This window comes from Leptonychotes weddellii, chromosome 3 (assembly GCF_054177405.1).
Source record: "Leptonychotes weddellii isolate Sample4059 chromosome 3, ASM5417740v2, whole genome shotgun sequence".
NCBI classification, from domain to species: domain Eukaryota; kingdom Metazoa; phylum Chordata; class Mammalia; order Carnivora; family Phocidae; genus Leptonychotes; species Leptonychotes weddellii.
Window position 1 is genome coordinate 175,409,625 of NC_138371.1, and position 21,250 is coordinate 175,430,874.

The window sequence follows — 21,250 nt, forward strand, 5'->3', positions numbered from 1 at the left end:
ACTGAAGCTGGGCCTGCCGGCAAGCTGTGTCCTAAAAAAAGCCCAAGACAGGTCACTTCGGGGTCTGGGAGCGCGCAAACAAGCCCCCGCAGGAGTTGATGGTGATTGCCGCTTTGCTCTACTTGGTCTGGGCTGGCAAAAGTCTGCCCAGGTGTGCCCACTTGGGGATTGGGCGGGGGGACCTGTACGCAACACACTGTCACTTCTGGGAAACGTCCCAGTAGAGAAACCTGCATCCAATTTCCAATTTTACAAATTTTTAAACTAAAACTAAACTGGTATCCTAAAAAGTTCTGGCCTTCACCACAAATCCATCTCTGCAGAGCCAGGACTTCTAATCGCCCCTCTGGTGGGACAGGGACTCAGACGGGAACAGCAGACAGCTGAATGAAGGGTACCCCGCCCCCACCCCCGGCTCCGCCCTAAGGCCACACACGGTCCATTTCCCAGGTTTCACGGACGGCACAGTTCATGCCCCGACGCGCCTCACATCAGACTGCCAGCCCGGTCCGTGACCCTGGCGGGTGAACTCGGTCTCTTCACAGAGTATTCATTCAAGGAAGAACCGATACGTCTGAAAGATAACTGCTTTTAATTCTCTAAGTTTCACTTATGCAACATCATAAAGGCAGATTTATGTGACTTGATATGACATTTTTACAAAAAACAGTTCCCCCCACATCTGGTCAGTAGTATATAAATATTTACAATGAAAAAATAGGCAAGGAGAAAGGAAATCTTCATTATTCAAGTCAGTTTCTTTCCAATGCTTATCAGAATTTGAAAATAAAATAGTTCATTAACTTTCTAGTCATCGTATTTACATATCACTTCAGCCGACAGATGGAGAAATCGAGGCTTGTGGGTGTTCTGTTCATGTCCCCCCCCCCATTAAACTAGTTCTACACTAGTTTAGAAGTTATCTGAAGAGTAAATTAAATATAAAAATGTAAACTTTGAAAGAAGATAAACTTTGAAAGAAGGATAAACATTCTTACAGAGGTTAATATTTTACACACTACAAACCAAAATAAAATGCTCTGTATTATATTTTCTTAGTAGGGACATTCTGTTTCAATTTAATTTGATTATCTAACAAAAACTGCCTCTAAGGAGGATGTTAAAAAAATAGCAATGACATTACCATCTTAACTAATGAACATCCATTCGCTCTAATTTTCTCTAAAAGCAACTGTGAGTTCTTAAAAAGTGACAAATATAAATTATATCATGGAGAGCTTAAGAAGCCTCAACAAAGTGTGGTATCTCTTAAATATGAAGACTTTAGAAAATAAATTTGAATAGTGCAAACCAGCCTGTTTAACTTAGTCATATTACAAATATATTCACCTCCAATGTATAAAAACATGACTTTGATTCTACCAGACGCCATGCCATTGAAAACACTGAAGGACTTGTGGGCAGGAACGGCGGACGTCCGCAGCATGCCAGTGGCCTTGAGGACTTAAATGTGAATGTTCGTCTCGTGATGCAGTTCCCAGCGTGCGCAGCTCCCTGTGAGGACGGGGAAGGTTCACGTGTGGGAGCCGCGCCGCCCTCGAGAGCCCAGAGACACGCGGAGCCTTGGCTCTCTGGCTTCATAATGCTCGTTAAAGTCCAAGCGGAAGCTAAGAAACCGAAGACTGTCATCAGAGCTGGTCGTCAGCAGCACCAAAAACTGCTGCACGATGCCCTAAAGACAAGAAAAAGGAATATCCACTTCAGAAGGGAGCCTTCCACAAAACGTACCACGGCCTCGCCACTGCGGCCTCATCTGGGCGGTTTCTCCTTCAGGACCAACGGGATCCACGAACGGCCACCACGGCGCGTCCCAAAGGGAGGACGGCTGCTCCAGGACCCGAGGTCGGCGAGCCAGTGGCAGCCGCGTTAGGAAGAGATACCGTGTCTACAAACACGAATGCACAATCAATACAGTTTACTTAAAAGAACTTCCTTTTTGCCCTAAGTTCTATAAGAATAAGCAAAATAGCGAAGCTTCTGATGTTAAAAAAAGCCAATTCTTTTTCTTTTAAATATAAAACCCAGTGTTACACGTTCCATCTCTCACTTGAGTTAGGAGTACTGAACCACAGAGCCCTCCCAGGAACACAAAGGAGCACGTGAGAAACCACACGCCTCTAAACCATGACCGCAGGGCCCCCGGGTCCTTGCGGATGTGGGCTGAGTCGCCTTGCTGAAGACCAGGCAGAGTGCGGCCACGTCACCTCCTTCTCAGGGGGCTTTGTGGAGACGAGGGGACATGACAGCAGTCTATTCCAACTTTCATACGACAAACGCTGGCTGCTTCTCTGCAGGGCGGAGTCACTTCTGAGCACACACCCCATCCCTGCCGGGTTCCTGAGTCACAGCCAGCAGGTGTGTGGCTGCCCAAAGTAGGTGATGTTCGTCTCCACACTTGCAGACCTGGAAAAGGTCCCATCTGCAGAGAAGTCGCCTCGGGAACACCACATCCCATCAGTCCTTCCAAAGCCTAAAAGCATCTCGGTCCCTCTCCGAGCTCCCGGAGACTCAGGTGTGTTACACAAGGGAACTGACACCTGACCAAGCACAGACTGGGGTGCCGTGGACACCCCTTTGTCCTTCGGGGAGCCCAAGGGCTTACGAGACAGTCGCTAAGGAACTCTACTGCGAAGCGTACAGGCAGTGGTTTCTTGTCAGGTGCGCTGGGTGCGCTCACTACACAGAACTGTGGGCAACACTTCTGTCCTCAGGCTGCGGCTCCGGGAGAGACCGCTCGTGAGCAGTACGGGACGGCAGCCGCTAACCCCCCGGCTGCTCCGGGCACCAATAATTCAAAAAGAACAGAAAAGGACTTTTTCTGTTAAGGAAAAGAAATCCCAGTGGCCATGATTTAGAAAGAAGATTAAGACTGTAATCTGAGAAAAACTGGGATTATACAGATTAAGATTACTTTTCAAAAATGCACTAAGTCTCAGGGCACCTGGGTGGCTCAGTCGGTTGAGCATCCGCCTCCGGCTCAGGTCATCATCCCGGGGTCCTGGGATCGAGTCCCACGTCCGGCTCCCTGCTCTGCGGGAAGCCTGCTTCTCCCTCTGCCACTCCCCTGCTCGTGATCTCCCCCTGTCTCTCTCTCTCTCTCTCAAATAAATAAATAAAATCTTTAAAACAAATGTATTAAGTCTCTCAGGAAAATGTGTAACCATCCCTGTCTCTTTCAGAAATGAGCACGAGCACACACTTTTTTACTCCGCTGCCGGTACGCTACTAACTTCACCAAGAGTATGAAACTAACCGTCACTACTCATTTTTAAGAAATGTACCCATACAGGGTTTACAATACGGGGTCTAGCAGCTATCTCATTATCGAAACACCTGTCCGGTGAGGATGTATCTTTGCACTGAACATAATTCCATCTTTGCCACCATTTAGGAAGCATTTTTAACAAACGTGCTGGGTAGCTCATGTCAGAGGAAGACCACCTGCGAAAGGGACAAAGTCCTCCCACGTCCACGTTATGCTGAGACAGCCGTCGAAAGTACGAGGACCCCGGGAAGGAAACCAGATGCCTATGGAACAGGGAGGTAGTTTCATTTTAAATTTTGAACCACACGGAGACAAAAGCACACAGAAACGTTAATTTTTCAAGGTTTCAACGTCAATGCTTATTTGTCTTTCGAATCAGTTAACGAGCAACTGAATGTAAAAATTCTTCATAAAATTCTTTCACCTATATTTCCATCACTAAAATCACACTGAGAAACAGACGGAATCAGAAACCAAACCCACAACACAGAAATAAACATCAGAGCACACGGACTCTGTGTATCTGCTCTTCTCACAGCCTCCCGGGTCTGTGGGCCCCAAGTTAAGCACCCGCCGCCTCGCGTGCTCCGCGTCCCCCACAGCGGCTCCCCGCACGCCTTCGCACCCTCCTGCCTCACCTCGGGCCCCCGCAGGACTGAGGCTGCACAGCTCCGCCCGGTCCCCGCAGGGCTCCCACCCCCGGCTGACACCACCACAGCCATCCCAGGAGAGCAGCCCCCGTCAGCCCAGGGTCCAGGGGAAGGTAGAGCCCCACTGTGGGTGGTGGGCAGGCTGAAAGGACTCCTTTCTAAATCACACTGACAGGAACAGTCAACTGCAGAAAACCAGCAGCGCGATGCGGGCACCGTGGTGTCACCCCAACACACACCTGGTAGAAGTGTGTCAAAATCCGCAGCTGCGAGCACATTTTCGGTATAGATTCTCGAAATTCTTGAATCCTCTTGTTCTCGTCCTCCTCCTCTGCCGCTGTCACTCCCCACCGGCCCTGAAGAATCGGAAGGACCAGATTAAATTAAATCTGGGCACAAGAAGCTGCCAGGGTGGGACTGGGCTGGAGGGCAGGGCGGGGAGATGTATGCTTCTCACACCCTTCGTGCTGCTAAACACTCTGACGACACTCTGCTGATGCGGAACAGTGCTCTCGCTTACTTTCTCCAACTAGTAAGCTACCTCAGAAATGCCCTCCGTCAGCACACATGAGCACACAGAGAACCCCCTCCTTGTTTTTAACGACTACACTGCATAGCGTGTAACGCTTCCGATCGTTTGTCACGAGCTAACCAGGCTTCTGTTACTAAAAACAACGCCTTGTATCTTCCCATCACTGCGGACACATTTCTAGCACAGACCTTCTACGTAAAAGCCGAACCAGATGGTTCAAAGTACTGGAGCCCGTTAACCCTTGACTTTGGTGGGAATGCTTCTTGCTATTATTTCTCCCACACACGGCGGATCTTTTTGTACCGGAGATACATCAACTTTGTTTTTAAAAGATGGTTTTTAAGGAGTGGTGAGTCTGACTACACGCCTTTTCAGCCAGCCTACGCGGGAATTCGCATTGGGTTCTTGCCTTTTTATCAACAGAGTTGTCTCGTAGTGACACAATCCTAAAACCTGTATCTCTTTTACAGCTGTTCTGTCACCTTCTGGAAGCTTTAGCATTTTACCTTTCACGTGCAGATTCACAGCCCACCCCGTGGTGGCTGCGTGTGTTCGAGGCAGGGTCGAGATACAGCCGCCTAACACCATTTATCGACGCTCCACTCCCCACTGTTCTCAGTCGAGAACAAATGATCCCAGAATGTGAAGGGCTGTTTCTGGACGTTACTCTGCTCCCGACTGCCCTTGTTTGAGCCAACACCATTCTTTTCACTGCCGTAATTTTGTAGATCTTAAGGGTATATGTATACTCAACTAAAAATGTATATTGTCTAATTTATTCTTGTTCAAAATTCTCTTCACTGCAAGCTACGCCCTGTGTATTTCCACATGAATTTTAGAATTAGTTTATCATTTTCTATCCCCCCCCCCAAAATTAAACCCACAAAAAATCCCAAAACTGTTGGGGATTAAAACTGGGATTGCACTGAATCTATCAGTTCCCCAATCCATGAATACAGTCTACGCCTCCACTTTTCGAGGGGCCCTCTGCAATCTCTGTGGTGCTGTGGTTAGGGGCCACAGAGCTCGTCCTCCGGGGTTTGTGAGCCACCTGATCTACGCTGTCACTCCGCTCTACCACAGAGCACACGAGCACCACAGACAACACGGAAATCACTGGCACGGCTGCTCCAACGAAGCCCCATCCACAGAGACACACGGGAGGCCAGGCCTGCAGACCGTCGGTTGCCAAGCCCTGTTTCATAGTTTTCTGTACAAGGGCCTTACACAGATTTTATTACATTTAATGCTCTTTTAAAGGCATTTTAAAATTTCAAATTGTTTGTGGCTGATGGAAATAGAAGTGATTTCTGCATATGGACCTTATTTCCTACTACTTTGATAAATTCACTTATTAATTCTAGTTAACTTACCTAAAATTATTTTGGATTTTCTACGTCCACAACCATGACTTGTGCCCCCCCCCCCACCACTCCCCCAGAAAAAGACAGCTCGCTTGCGTGTTTGCACTTGTATTTGTTTGTCTTGGTTTCTAAGGCAGGTGGGACCACCACCACCACACTGAATGAAGTGCTCACTGCCCTGGGTCTCAGTCCCAGGACTGCACCGTTAAGCATGCGGTTTTGACTCAGGCCTTTCAAGCAAACCTTCTATCAGATATTCAATTAGTATCAAATGATCTTATCCATCTATTGAGATGATCATGTAATTTCCTCCTTTAGTTTGTAAATGTGGTGAATTACAACATTTTCATCAGAACGATACACGAACTTTGTACTTGTGGGATGAACCAAAGCTTGTTTGTAATGTCCTACCCCCTGATACATCCCAACTCAGTGACACGGTCTTCGGGCTTCGTGACGCAGACAAGCACAGAGCAGGAGGCAACAAAGGCCAGGCTTGTCTAAATGCTTTGTTCCACAGATTTCACTTTAGAACCAGGTAACTATTTTACAAGAGTAAATTCAATTTTGTTTTATAAGTTAAAAGCAAAAAACAAAACCAATTAATTTGCATACTGAGCTGGGGGCATAACCTCAAGGGAGTGATTATGCCAAGTGCATTACAACCCGGATTCTGATGTGCACAACTAGTGTGCATCCCACTCGGTAACTACCGTCGCTGCCCTGCTGGGGCACACGTGTGGAGACAGCTGTGGGCACATCTGTGTACGCTGGGGGGGAGGGGCTGTTAGATAGCAAGTCACAGTCTGCTAATACTAGAAACCAGGATTTCCAATGTAGAAGATAAAGAAAACAAAGTCCCTTTAATCCTAAACTTGAATTGGAAATATCACTATAAACCTAAGGGAAAGAAGAAAGGAGGCAGAGAACCATGGGGGGACGGAGCGCGTCTGACAGGAAGACTGGGTCCACTCAGGGGCTGAAGAAGGCGCTGGCTCGTCACAGCGCACGCAGGGCCCTGGAGCTCGGGGATGAGTCCTCTCGAATGGTCTCTTTAAAACTGCAATGGACCCCAGGTCTCAGTGATTGCTTTTCAATTATTTTGCCCACAGAATTTAATTTCTCAGATACAGTTCCAGCTTTCAGCTGCCCAAAGGGATCCCTGAGCGCATCGGAATGAAACACACTGAATGATCAGGACTCCTTATGTAGACCTGTCTCACTCCGGTGCTGACAGTTTACAGTCGGAGAGAGCCAGTGAGTCCCACAACTGGCCACCCTGCTATTAGAAGAGTGTGAAAATCCGGAGGGCTGATTCTTATAGATTTTATGTAGTTTAGTGATTCTCCAGAAGGGCGGATTCTCAGGCTGTGGGCAGCTTTAAAAATCACAGCAGTGACTAGCTTTTACTGTACGCTTGCCAAATGCCAAATAACAGCTAAGCCCTACACACGTCAGCGAGCCCCTCTATGGGGTCTTAGTACCGCTCCCACTGTACAACGAGGGGACACCTTAGAGAAGTCAAACCACCCACAACACCAGTGAGCACGGTCAGGGGGAGTCTTCAGCTGGCCTGGCACCTGGGTGTGCTGCACACACACACACACACACACACACCCACTCTCAGCAATACAAATGGAGCAAGCCCTCCTCCTGTTTCCAAAAAACCCTGAGGAGACAGCATGTGCTCTAAGCGGTTGCGAGTTTTCCAAACGGAACAGGATCCTAACACAAGTTTTAAGGTAACATGTAAAAATAAAACTAATCAAACTGTGTTATCTAAAAAATTTGCTGGGTGGCGCAGTGGGTTAAGCGTCTGACTCTTGATTTCAGCTCAAGTCACAATCTTAGGATGGTGGGATCAAGCCCCACATCAGGCTCTGCGCTTGGCAGGGAGTCTGCTTGGGATTCATACCCGCCCCCCCCCCACCAAATAAATAAATAAATAAATAAATAAATCCTTTAAATAATTTGTCAGCATCCCAAGAATAAACACCTTGGAAAAGTAAAAATTACAGAGATGATGTCAAATACAAGAAATCCCATAAACTGCCAAACTTGTTCAATACATCTTCACTACCCAAGGTCATGGGTTTAGGAAGGTCAATGAAAGTAGCCCCAAGCTCAGAGCTCTGGTTCCCCCGTGTCCATGTGTGTCCACCAGCTGGAGGTGACCAGGTGATGCAGAGCTAGGACCAGTCTGCAGAGCCACCAGCGCCCACGGGCTTACTCACGGGATTCCAGTGCACGCTGTCCTCATGCCCACAACAGGATGACAGCGAGGGTGACCACTCCGAGAGGAAAGGTCAGCGCCTCCTTAGGATTCCAAATGCAGGTGTGAGCACCGTCTCCAAGAACATTTCAGCAGGAAAATTACTTGTATTTGTGACGATGGTGGCAATAAGCTCATTATTAGAACTGATAGCCCACTGGCAGAAAAGCCATACCTCAACTTCATGCTGTTTCTTCTTCTCTTCGAACTGTAGTCGTCTCTGTAGCTCTTCCAGGGCGGCTCTGTATATCGCGTCTTGAGTGTTCTGAAGCTCAATGATTTGATCAAACACGGCTCTGAGTTGATTTAAAAGTGCCTGAGGAGGAGACAAAAAGAGACTATAAAACAAGGTATCAATTCATATTCTCAAAGTGCTCTTTGCCTCCACTGCTGTGTACTGAACTCCCCTCACAGTGGCCTCACGAGCCGCAGCGCGGCCCCACATCACGGAGCCGTCAGCAAGCATCAGAAAGGGCCGGGAAAGCAGGTCCATTTGATTCACTTTTTGGTGCCACACACACCACCAAGACCAGACATGGAGGATATGAGAAAGAAGATTCTTAATATAATAAAAAAACAAATTCAGCACAGTGTTTAAAAAAACAGCACTGGGCAGGAATGCAAGGATGGTTTAACCCTGCAAACACACTGCCCTTCCCTAGTGCTGCGGTGTGGAGAGAGGGCAAGAGAAAGGGATCTGTAGCAAAGATCTTTTATGTAAATCAAAAACACATCCATGCAAAACGCCAAATATACACACAAGGGGGCACAGCAAACACAAAGACAACTGTGCCGCCGGCGGGGGTGGGGATATGACACAACCAACACGCACGGTCTTCCGCGGACGGCTGAGGGCACACGACTGAAGAGCAGGGTCAACTCTATGCTCTGCCAGCTTCGATTTAAAAAAAACCCATTAACAATTTGAGGAGAAAAGATAATTTCGAAATCACAGGAAAAAAAGTCATGTCTTAAAACTTAACAGCCACTCATGACTTCTACGAGGCATCTAAACAAACTAGGACTACAAGGACCCTCCTTAATTTGATAAAAGATTCTATGAGATCTCTTGGCAAACATCAAAGTGAATGGTGAAAGAATAAAACATCCCTTTAATGTCAGGGATGAGATAAGGAGACCTACCCATGCTCCTGGTGGACCCAGCTAACACCCCAAGGCAAGGCAAAGCAGAAAACAGACCCTCTGGAAAGAAAGAAACAAAACTGGTTTTCCTTGTAAAAACAGGATCTAAGCAGATCTAGAAACCCTTGGGATGAAAAAAAAAAAAATGGATAAAAAATCAAAGTAATGAAATGAATACCATTCCTCCAAACCAGCCAACCACCACATTTATGGTAGTAATAACCTAGAAAAGACTGGCAAGAGGTTATGGGAGAAAGATGACAGGACTTGACTGAGAAGCATGAAGAGAGAAAGAAACAGGCGGGGCTCCAAGCTCACGGACAGGAGGCGGCAAGGAAGCTGAGCTGGCGAGAACGGGCACCCCGGCTCACTGAGGGTGGAAGACGCAGGGGCTAGTGAGGACACACGCAACACCATCCCCACACCCCTGTGTGGGGGGCGCGCTCCACCCTGCCCGAACATGTCCCTTCGAAGGGTCGGCAACACACAGGCACCAATCTCACTAACTCGTGGCCGCTGCAGCTGGGTCAGGCGGCCCAGGACTCACGGCAAACACCAGGCTCACTGCAAGGCTGCTTGTTCTCTTAGAGGGTCTTATTTGATAAGAAAAAAGCAAAACAAAAGATGGAGATAGTCTAATTTGTTTTTAAAAAAGATTCATTTCTTCCAACCTGTTTCTTTATTGTAATCAAATAAGAACTGCTATTTCTGGAGCAGTTAATTCATCTACGAGGTGACTGCTTTGGCTTCAAGCTAAGGCGGGAAGGGCCGCGGCAGCAGTCGGCTCGGGCAGGAGAAGCGGGAATGTGCGTCCGGGGCGGCCCCGGTGCGCAGCAGGGCTGCAGCAGCGCCCAGACGAGGACCACACACGTGCACGCGCTGCCGCCGCCCGGCCACAAACCCCCTTCAAAACTATGCGCCCAGCCAACAGCCTCGTCTCCTTACTAAAGGAGATACCGAAACGCACTTCACTTCTGTCAAGAACAGACGGTTCGAATCTGTTCTGTATACTGGGTTCCTTAAAAAATAAAACCTCTAGTGATTCTTTTAAACCACCAAATTAAAAGTAAAACCAGGGCGCCTGGGTGGCTCAGACGGTTGGGTGTCTGCCTTCGGCTCGGGTCATGATCCCAGGGTCCTGGGATCGAGCCCCACGTCGGGCTCCCTGCTCAGCGGGGAGTCTGCTTCTCCCTCTGCCTGCCGCTCCCCCTGCTTGTGTCCCCTCTCTAATAAAAAATAAAAAATTCTTTAAAAAAAATAATAAAATAAAAGTAAAACCATCAGCAAATGGGCTACTTCAAAAACGATTACCAAGCCTTTAGCTCCACTGGGACTCCACCAAAGGAGTGACTCGGGCAACCCACACGTAAGCATTCCATGACCACGAGAAAACGGTCCTACAGGCAAAAATGTTTCTCCCTGGATTCTGTTCCTATCAGTGGAAACCTTCCAGAGGCAAGAGGTGTGACTGTTTTGTACGGAACTGTCACTCGTGGACATGGCTGAACCCCAACGCTGCCAGCCCCTGACGGCTCCTTACACCCCACATGGAGACCGATGTCGCTGTGGGCCTAATCCTAACAAGTTCCCGCCTCCTGCAAAGCAGACTCCAACCACGCTCAATCTCTGTAAGACGCGCACCGTGGCTCTGAACCATTTAAAAACGGAGCTAGCGAACATTTACGCGTCAGGCACCGTGATAAACGGTTTCCGTGAATTACACCATTCACCTCTCGCAGACCTACACGAGACGAGTGTCACACCCTCTGAACACGAGACAGCGCAGTGCCCGCAGAGCCCCAGGGAACAGCGTCCCACTTGTTACTACGTGAGCGCCTCCGACAGCGCAGGAGGCTCGTCTACTGCTCCCGGGGGACCCGTGTGCCGACAGACGGACGGCTCACAGAGACCGCAGCTATGGGCTCAGCCAACGCAGACGAAGCTCACTCACCGTGGCCAAGGCCAAAAGGCTGCAGGTGCGCATTTCTTAAATTACTAATTATATCCAAACTGTTTTAAAAATTACTTTTGTGCCATTGTTTCCATATATTTATAAAAGCTTTCTATATAGAAGCATCTTTGAGCAATTTTTCGCACATATGAGCGACAGTTTTAGTAATAAAATTTGGCAAACCAAGACAGGTGTTTCCCAGCCACGACTGGGAAACCCAGATATGCTAAACGAACGCCCTCCGTGAAGCAGCGCGTTTCCCTTGAGGAGGGTGCAGGTAGAAGCAGAAGCAGCCCTTTGTGAGCGAGAAACTTACTTGAAGTCACATTTAATGTCAAAAACGCACATGAAATTTTAAAGACTCTTACGTCACAATACCTTTGTTTCAATTGAGAACAACGTGTTCCTTGCTTCCCCAGACGTGTAAATAAGACCAGAACTCCACGAGGCTTGGCCACACGGAACAGCAACGTTCAGGTGTCTACATGGGAGCAACACCAGCGACAAGCTGGGGCTGTGGAACGCTTACAGTTTTTCTAGACAAACCGCCTATTTTCTAACACATGCAGCCAGACACTCACTTAACCAAGGCAAACACATAAAAGACCACTGTCCCTAGACAAGAGCACGTAGGGACAGCCTGGAGCGCTCTGCATGTCCTCACGCCGTCCTCCTGAACTCACAGACGGGCGGCCATTTGCTGTGTCCTCGCACACTTGCCTGGTTTACTCAGGGCCCAACACGAAACCAGCGCGGTGGTTCACCTCTGTCTTCTGAGCCCCATGAGACACCAGCACTGTGACACCGAGGAAGTGGGTGGGTGCGAGTACACGCTTTGCCACTTCCATAACCATTTCAGAGCACGTTCTCGTTCTAATTCCACTCAGAAAGGGTCCACCCAGCACCTCAAATTATTAGTAAAACAGCCCTAGTTACTAGTGATGTGGGCACCAGGCAATTTCTAAGATGCCCCATGTGGCAGGAGCCCAAGAGGAGAAGACTATCATTGTTTCTGTTCCTAACGGCACGTGGGTCTTACTCTGGAGTCGGTGTCCAGCAGACAGCGGGAGATGATGGTGTCCAGGAAGACCTCGTGTGCCGCAATGATGTGGTCCAAGTCTTGGGCCTGCTGCACCTTGTTCCAAAGTTCATCCCAAGAACATTCAAGCACCTAGGAAACAACAACGCGACACTCAGGTACGAGGCGTGTCTTCCTGCATCTTTGACAAAATACCCCACACAAAAGCCCAAGACAGGACTCATTTAGAGTAACGTCAAAGGCTGCTCCGAATGTACCTCAAACGTAATGTAATACTGCATCTGGTGAATGAAATGGACCATCTCAGAGGCCAGAACGTGACATTGGTGCAGCACCCCGGAGAACTCTGCAAGAGAGCGAGGAGCTGGTGTCGGACGCCGCGGGGACACACGTACACAGCCACACCCGCCCCCGCCAGACGTCTGCGCCCCCCTCTCAAAAACCACCACCAGCTTTCACTGCCAACCCCTTAAAACAGGAAACAGTCCTTCCATTATCAAGTTCCACGCCACTCGAGCTACTCAAGGGTTTAGCTGTCTCACCACGTAGCATTATTTTACTTTATATAATGTAAGGACCTGATAAGGAACGGCATTAAATAGAACAACTGCATCTGAAACTTAAACAGACGCATTTCATTGTACAAGTATGAATATTCACTCAGTTCTGCGGCTTCTTTACAACACGTCTGCCTGCTGCTGGGCAAGACTTCACGACTCCCAGCGATCTGGAGGCAAAAGTGACATTTCCTTGAGGGCCCGAAAGGGATCTTGTCACCCGAGAGGAACAGGAACCAGGAGGGCGATGGGCCTGAGCCCCAACTCTGCTCCTGTTCTTTGCAAGATTATAAAACCACCAAAAGGCTTAGAGGTCACACAGAGCAGGCATTCTCCGCTCATACTTTCAATTTTTCATTCAAAGACCCTACCAGGGTGCGAGGGGACACCACGGTAGAGGAGGGCTCAAGCAGATGGGGTCACCACAGAAAATGCTTACAAGCACATTTCAATGTGGGTCAGACCGGACGTATTTTTGTTGCCACCCCAAATGCCTTTAATTAGCTCCTTAGGTAAATAATCGTTGCTGCATGCAGTTCTTTGAGAAATCATTCTTGTCCCTTCCTAAGAGTAATAAGGAAGTGAAACAGAAACACATGACAGAACAGTGGGATATAGACTTTAAAAACGGATGAAGTGCCCCGTGGGGACTTTGCTGGCCTGGCTCAGCACGCACCACTGGCCCGCGGAGCAGCAGGCCACCCCAGGGGATGAGCACACGCTCCAAACCCCCTGGCGCCTTCCCCACCGTCAGGAACCCGATATCCCTGGATGGCGTAAATACTCCCGGGAAGAACAGGTTAGGGGCTGCCATGTCATCTGTAAGCCCAAAATGAAGAATGTACTTTTCCTACTAAAACTACCAAAGGGGGCTGACGTGTCTCACCTGATACCCAAAGCCTATTTACCTAAATTACTTTCGGCATAAAAGAGAGTCATAAAATGCTGTTCTAAGTGGGAGTCATCCACATCACGGTGTCAGGACTGCCATTTACAACTCCGTTTGGGCTTCAGCCCAGAGCTGGAATGACAGGGACCGTGCTACCCTTCCCCCGAAGGCCAGGCGGTCTTACCTGGAGAGACTGCGTGTATTTAAAGCCTCCAGCACGCGCGCAGGTGTGCGCCATCCATCCTGCCCCTTTACAAACCACACCCGTGAGGACACCAGGTCTCGCTGCAATAGCCCGTGTCTCCGAGTCTCCCCTCCAGTGCACGCGGACTGCTTCCTAAGATGTGCTGCTTTGCTCAGACTCACGGCGAACGCCGTCAGCTGTTTATTTTCCGCCTTGTGAGGCATCTACGCAGTTGACACTTCTCCATCCTCCCATTTTTCTACCAGAGTCGAACATCGCTGACAAAACTGTAGACCTCATGGCATATCCTGACGGACGCGCATGAGGATGATAAAGCAGGCTCCTCTCGGTGCTGTCTCCGGGGCCCCGTGTGTCACAGAAGCACAGAAATCTGTGTGGCTCGTCTCAGCATCTAGCTCCTAGTCAGTGTTCTGCACACAAGGGGAAAAGCTCAATCCCACGAAAAGGCGCGCTGTTCCTGCTCTGGTCTCTCTGTCCAGCGGTCTTCTCGGGTGTTTCCACTGAGGTCCCATTGACAGACAATCCAGCACTACCTGGACAATGTGTTTTTACTTGTACATTATACGAGTTTGCTAACATTTTTCACATTTCATCTTTGAGCTCCTTCATAAACCAGGAACTTCTGCCCGGTACTCACACAGTTTGATAACACAGTGACTAAGTCACCGACTCCACTTTATTATCTTGGATTTATTTCAGAGCACAATCTCTCCACTGCCATTAATCTACCAGAATCTCTCATGTCACCCAGATATGGAGATGAAAATGCAGCTCAATGAACACAAAACAGAAGCATCTACAGAAACCATCCTGGACTCCTGTTGGTACCAACCTAAAATTCCCGGCATTTGGCCTCAGCTGGTCCTCCATGCTGCCCAGAAGCCCTCTCCTTTCTCTGACTCCAAGACAGCGGCTTCCAGCCACCACTACCTGGGGTCCTCCAACCACAGCTCCCCTCCGCCCTCCCCAAGAGCCGTGGCCTAGGCAGGAAGCTCTCCTCCGCTGTGCAGCTTCCAGGCCACTCTGGGCCCCCGTTCTGCTCGTGCTCGCGTCCTCTCCCCCGGACTGTTACATGTGCCCTGGCCCGTTGCCAAAGACGAGGGGCGGCTGGGGTCAGTCCCCAGTCTCTACCTTAGCTGGTTTCCTGCACCGTTGCCATATTGGAGCGTTCCTCCCGTGGCTTCAGAGAGACCACCCTCTCCGGGTCCACTGCCCATCTTTCTGGTTGTTTCTCCTCGTCTCCATTAGGAGGGCCTGTTCTGCTGCTCCTTGCTGCAAGACCTTTTCTCTTTTCACCCCATTTTGAGGCAATCTCATCGATTCCATGGCGTCCAGGATCATCTACACGAACTGCGTCTACACCTTTAATCTCTAGGTCTGATCTGCCTTGGGCTTCCGACCAACCCAACAGATGCGTCCCATATATTCTTAAAAACATCTCAAACTAATGTATCTGAAACGGAAGCATTACCCCCAAAGTGCTCCTCCCCCAGCACTCCGGGCCTGGTGAATGCCCCCCCCCCATCCCCAGCTCAAAACAGAGCCCAATCACCCAGCCCTGGCCCCCAGAGCTCCCTCAAGTCCATGCACTCTCCCCAACCCCAGGATGCTATGTCCACCACGGCCACCCTCCCACAGGATCACAACCGACGCCTCTGCCAACCTCCAGCCTTGCCTCTGAGACCCATTTTCTTCAGTGATGCCAGAGTGACTTTCAGAACCAAACAAGTCCGAGCATGCCCCACTCCCTGGTACAGACCCTCCCATGGCTCCCCCTGCCACTGAATTCAGACTGACCCGAGACCCAGCCTGTGAGGCCCTGAAGGCCTGGCCCTTGGCCCATCCTCCCCACCCCCACACTCTTCCCTTCACGGACACACTCACGTCCAGGTGCAGCCTTGGGCACCACTGTGGAGCCCAGTATGCTACCCACGTCTGCCAGGTGTCTCCTTTCTATGTTCCTAGAGCACCTGGTCTCGTCCACATCAAACAACTCATCGCCATGCATTCTAAGTTCTTGTTTAAATGTCCATCCTGCCCTAATAGGCCCCACTGGGACCCTGTTTGTCATGCCTGTCACCGGATACCAAGAACAGGCAGCACAAAGTAGGCCCTCAACAACTCCTCACTGGATGAGGGATTTCAGTCCTCAAGATTAAAGCGGATGGTGTGTCCTCCTCTATGTCTTGACTATTTAAATTCACATCCTTTTCAAAAGCCTTCCCTGACCAAGGCAAATTAGCAATAGTGTTAAAATAAGTGTTCTTCCCTTTAATAGTCTAAGGTACTCCCAAATACTTTATTTTCCTTCTAGAAAAATCATCTTTTCTTATATAAATGAGTATAAAGAACAGCATCCTCAATGACATTCTTCCGAAATGAAGCCTCTGAGTAAAGGGACCTGTGACCACTGCCCATTGAAAAGGAACCTGATTGGGGAGACAAACCATGAGAGACGATGGACTCTAAGAAACAAACTGAGGGTTTAGAGGGGAGGGGGGTGGGAGGATAGGTTAGCCTGGTGATGGGTATTGAGGGCACGTTCTGCATGGAGCACTGGGTGTTATGCACAAACAATGAATCATGGAACACTACATCTAAAACTAATGATGTAATGTATGGTGATTAACATAACAATAAAAAAATTAAAAAAAAAAAAAGAAAAGGAACCTGATGACCCATATGATGGAAGTCTGAAATCCCTATAATGCTGCAACTCTTCCCCACACGAGAATTCACATGCTAGACGCTGGACTCAGAACTTCTCACTGCCTGGTCACGCTCGAACAAATGACTAGGAACCCAATTCATAAGCAGACTGAATTCATAAGGGATAATCTGGTCCTTTAATTCCTAAAAAATCTAACTTACACCCGAAACACCCCTTGAATCTCTTTACCCAGCACCTTGAAAATATATCACAACATACTTAACATGGATGTGCTTGTGTTTTTATGGTTGACCTACAAAGAAGGAATCCCAGAAGCAAAGCAACACCTGCACTGGGGTCCAATAAATACATAAACACAATACATCTCCTGCTGGGCTACCTTCACAGCAGACAGTTTCACACACAAAATCAAGAATGACCGCTCTTTCGTCAGCTTGTTCAGGAGCCAAGCGTGAGGTCCGTCTGTAATTCTGTGCTGCCCTCTCCAGGGTGCTGGGAGAACATCAAGCCTGACGGAAACAGACGGCAGGCCCTGCGAGGACTTGACTGCACGTCGCAGGCATCTCCAGCGGGAAGCACCTGCTCATCTGGAGATGCACCTTCAACAGCATGGAGGACTGTTAAAAATTGTAAGAAGTTTCTTAAAAAAAAAAAAACAAAAAACCCTGAAACAGTTTCTTCCCAATTGCAAATCACCTCCTTCAACCTGTATTTATAGCTGAGGCTACTATACTTAAAAGCGACTTGATCAAATCACCCATCTGATTTATTTCTCAAGGCCAAGGGTCCAAAGTTGTGAGACTCAGACTGTTTCAAACCTCCGGTCTGTGGAATCTCTAACCACCACGAAGGTCCTCCTGCAAACGCCATCCGCTGCCCAACGTATGGCCCGGCAGCTAGGAGGGGTGCCTGCAAAGGTGCCCCCCCAGCCCCAGGCCGCATGGGTAAGTGCACTACACAGACTGGGGCCCCATGACCCCAGGAAGTAAGGGCTGTGGCCGCAGCCCCGCCCCCAGATGAGGGAACTGAGGCAGAAGACAAGGAAGCGGGCTCGTGGCCACAGCGCGGTGCTGGAGGACTGCAGACTCACCCGGGCAGTGCCGCTCAGCGTCTGCGCTGACCGCTAACCACACAGCTTAACAGTCCGGCACTGGGAACTCCTTGTAAAGGTCTAATTACCGAGCAGCGCCGACTCATCCATACACACAAAGATGATATACACAAAGAGATAACTTTAAAGAGAAAAACGTCTACTCATTTTTTAAGTTACTGTTTCTGCAGTCTAGAACACTCTTTCGTAAGAAAGAAAAACAGCTGCCAGTCACACGGGCAAAATGCGGCAGCGGCCCTGTGGCGGTGGGTCTCCTACAAGGGCCTGACCGCCTCTCCCACCTCCACCACACTCACTTTTATTCCCTAATAAGGACCAAAAAGGAGATCATTTTAATACCACTCTTCTGGGGAGAGGGGCCTCCATTCCCTCTCTCCCCTCCAGTACACAAAGGTTGAGAAAGAATACAAGCTCATTTAACTATATTTATTTCATTTTGTTAGCTGTTATATGAAATACAGATTTAGTTGCCACTAATTCTAATACTTTACATTAATTGAATCCAACAACAACAACAACAAAAAAAAAACTCCATACCACTAGAACCCAAATCTTAAAACGATTTTTGTAAGAACAATTGTTTTTTTGTCTGGCTGAAAGACAAATATTTAAAAACAGGCATCAACATCCTGGTAGACCACTATCAAAGACTCCTGTACTAAGCAAATAATTTTCAAGTGTAACTATTTATTCCAAAAAAAAATTATTTCAATAGATATTATTGCAATGATATTTGGGGTAATAATTAACAACACTGTACGCATGGACCAAGCCAGCTATCCACACTGTACATGAGTGAAAAACTCCGAAGGTGATTTACAGGAGCACTTTATATAATCTTCGTGTTTTTGCCTCAGATTTATGGTTGGCAGGATGTTTCTAAATTTGCTGTATTAACAAGAGCTAACAAAGTAGCTGGTTGATTTCTGCTCATTCAGTTGCCTGAACACTAACAACTTTAAAATATTCCTTATAACTGAAAATAAAAACATTACACCCCAAAAGAAACATGAGCAAAAAAAGTTTCCTGAAAAGAGAAACACAAATGACAAAAGAAAGTGTTTATACTAAACATTTAAAAAGCATTAAAAATTAAAACAAATGGACAATCTGTTTGAAGGCAGTACCCAACTTTCGCTGACCAAGAGCAACAGGGCCCGCCTCCAGGCAGAGGGCTGCGTTCGTGAGGCCGCGCCCTGAACCGGCTCCTCATTCCCAAAATCATCAGCACCCAGAGCTGAAATATCAGCAACAGCTGTTCCATCCCTAACCCATCTAAAGAAATATTCAGACGCAAATAGATATATACTTACAAAAAGCTTATGGCATTGGTCATATTCATGGGGAAAAAAGAATACATATGCAACCAAAGAGAAAGGACAGAATGGTACAAATATATATGCATGAGGCAATATTCTGCTATCATAAATATTTTAGAAGTTTCAGCGACAAGGAAAGGGTCAGTGGAAGAAGCTAACACAGAGCTCTCCGTAACGGCACCTAGTTATGTTTGTGATTAACGTCACACAGGAAAAAGCCTACTTCTTCCACGCACAGAAGACTGACCAGATGTCTGTGACCTTCGAGGGGAAAACAGAGCTTGCTGACTACTCAGTGCAAGAGAAGAGCAAGTTCATGCAGACCCTGGTGAGGGGATACTGCAATCAGAAATGTGTCACAACCAGCTAAACAGCTGGACCTGCTACCAAGCCCAGACTCCCCAGACCATCCCTGACGCATGGAGTATCTGCACTACCTGGAGCCGGTCCGAATCGGGCAGGAAGGGGGACGCAGCACCACTCAGGCCGTAGCGCTGGATGCGCCCCAGGAAGGGCACAAGGCCAGCAATCAGGATAGCTCGACAGCGCGCACCCAGCAGACGGCATGAGTCACCCTGAGACACACCATGGAGAAGGGGGACAGGTGCAGAGCCAGCAGACCGTGAGGCCCTCTGAGGGACGGATGCCTCCTGCCTTCCTTCACAAAGCAGCCCCTCTACCAGGCGGCCCACATGTACTAGAGATACTCAAAGGCAGTATTTCCTGTCCATGTCCATCATGGTAGTTAAAAGAAAATGTTCGCTCTCACTTTTCAGCTATGTCAGAGGGTCCTTATCATTAATTTTCTACAAAGTGAGTCCAGAGGAAGCGAGACCAGGAGAATTAGGGCATCCTGATCCCCAGGAAAAGAAGAGCTGTGAATACAGAAAGCATGGGATGCCCCCAATACAAACTGCCCATCCTGTCTGTCAACACACCGACCCCCTCCTCTGGGTTGTCATTATTCTGGAACTCTGGGAGCTGCTTAAGGATCAGCCTTGACCTAATAAACGTGGAGAGATCACGCCTGCCTGTCTTCAAACAATGGTTCCTTTTTTTTTTTTAAAAAAGATTTTTTATTTATTCATTAGAGAGAGAGAGAGAGACCACAAGCAGGGGAGAGGCAGAGGGAAAGGGAGAAGCCGACTCCCCACCGAGCAGGGAGCCCAACATGGGGCTCGACCCCAGGACCCTGGCATCATGACCCGAGCCGAAGGCAGATGCTTAACCATCTGAGCCACCCAGGTGCCCCTCAATGGCTCCTTTTTCAATAATCACTTTCATCAAAGTATTAAGAATCTATCAGTGCTGTTTCTCTTGAAAGACACATTGTTGAAATACTTTCTCAAAGGTCTTGAACAAACGAATTTCAATATGAAGATTTCAAAATTATTCATAATTGAAATTATTCAATATTTAAAACATTAAAATAAACCCGGCTATCTGACATGAGAATTTTTATTACAGCTAGTAATTGTAAAATAATATTACAAAATGTTTCCATGTCCTGGTTTACACACCAAAACAAACATTAAAGCAATTCCCAAACAGACTTTAATCAAAACACTAAGTGAATTTTAAATGAACCAGTGATTTATTAAACAGCTTTCTTTCCTTAAAAATTAATTAAAAAAATAAAATCCATATGTGAACACTAGAGTGCAAACGAATATAACTCTGAAAGAAACCTCATGATCTAAAATAATCTAACTTGACTCAATTTTCTTCCGGATTTGCACAGAAATCAAGATTAGCAATATTACAAATGAGCCTTTTCACAAAAACCAAATCCAAAAGCACAAAAATGCATCACTTCTCAGGTTGGTGACTTTAATACGTGTCCCTGTTGGCTAAGTTGCTAGCAAGCACAGGTCAGGCCGCGACGCAGGCCCCGTGACCACCCGGTGGTGAGTTTACCTGGCATATTCCTCAGGAGCTTCGCATTGCACATATGTCCCTTTCGAATGTCGGTAAGGATGTATTCCATCCGCTTAGCCCTCCAAAGGAAGTTAAATACTCTCAGGTAGTGGCTCATACACTCTCGAGTAAACACCTGAAAAGAACAGCCCCAGACAGGTTGGTAGTACTCTGTGATGGAAGGATCTTACCAGGACAGGCCTTGACCTTTCTTCATTTTTTTTTTTTTTTAAGCAAAAAAAAGCCTAAGAACACACAATCAACTCTAATAAATTCTAAGTGGTATTAAGGAACTAATACATTTTAGGAAAGTATCATTATATTCAACTACAGTGATTAATGAT

The 21,250-nt window shown here is 47.9% G+C and overlaps 1 protein-coding gene across 3 annotated transcripts in view; it reads right to left on the reverse strand.

Annotated features, from left to right (window-relative positions):
• Positions 1-573: 573 nt before the first annotated feature.
• The window catches only part of TUBGCP3 (tubulin gamma complex component 3), a 72,608-nt gene continuing 51,931 nt past the window's right edge, over positions 574-21,250 (reverse strand). For all 3 annotated transcript variants that reach the window (XM_081815213.1, XM_081815215.1, XM_081815214.1), the window contains 6 exons: positions 20,907-21,042; positions 12,495-12,583; positions 12,238-12,369; positions 8,280-8,420; positions 4,176-4,292; positions 574-1,693 (listed from right to left, as the gene is read on the reverse strand). In XM_081815213.1, the coding sequence (XP_081671339.1) occupies positions 1,535-1,693; positions 4,176-4,292; positions 8,280-8,420; positions 12,238-12,369; positions 12,495-12,583; positions 20,907-21,042 (774 nt within the window). In that variant the 3' untranslated portion in view covers positions 574-1,534. The remainder of the gene's footprint in view (positions 1,694-4,175; positions 4,293-8,279; positions 8,421-12,237; positions 12,370-12,494; positions 12,584-20,906; positions 21,043-21,250) is intronic.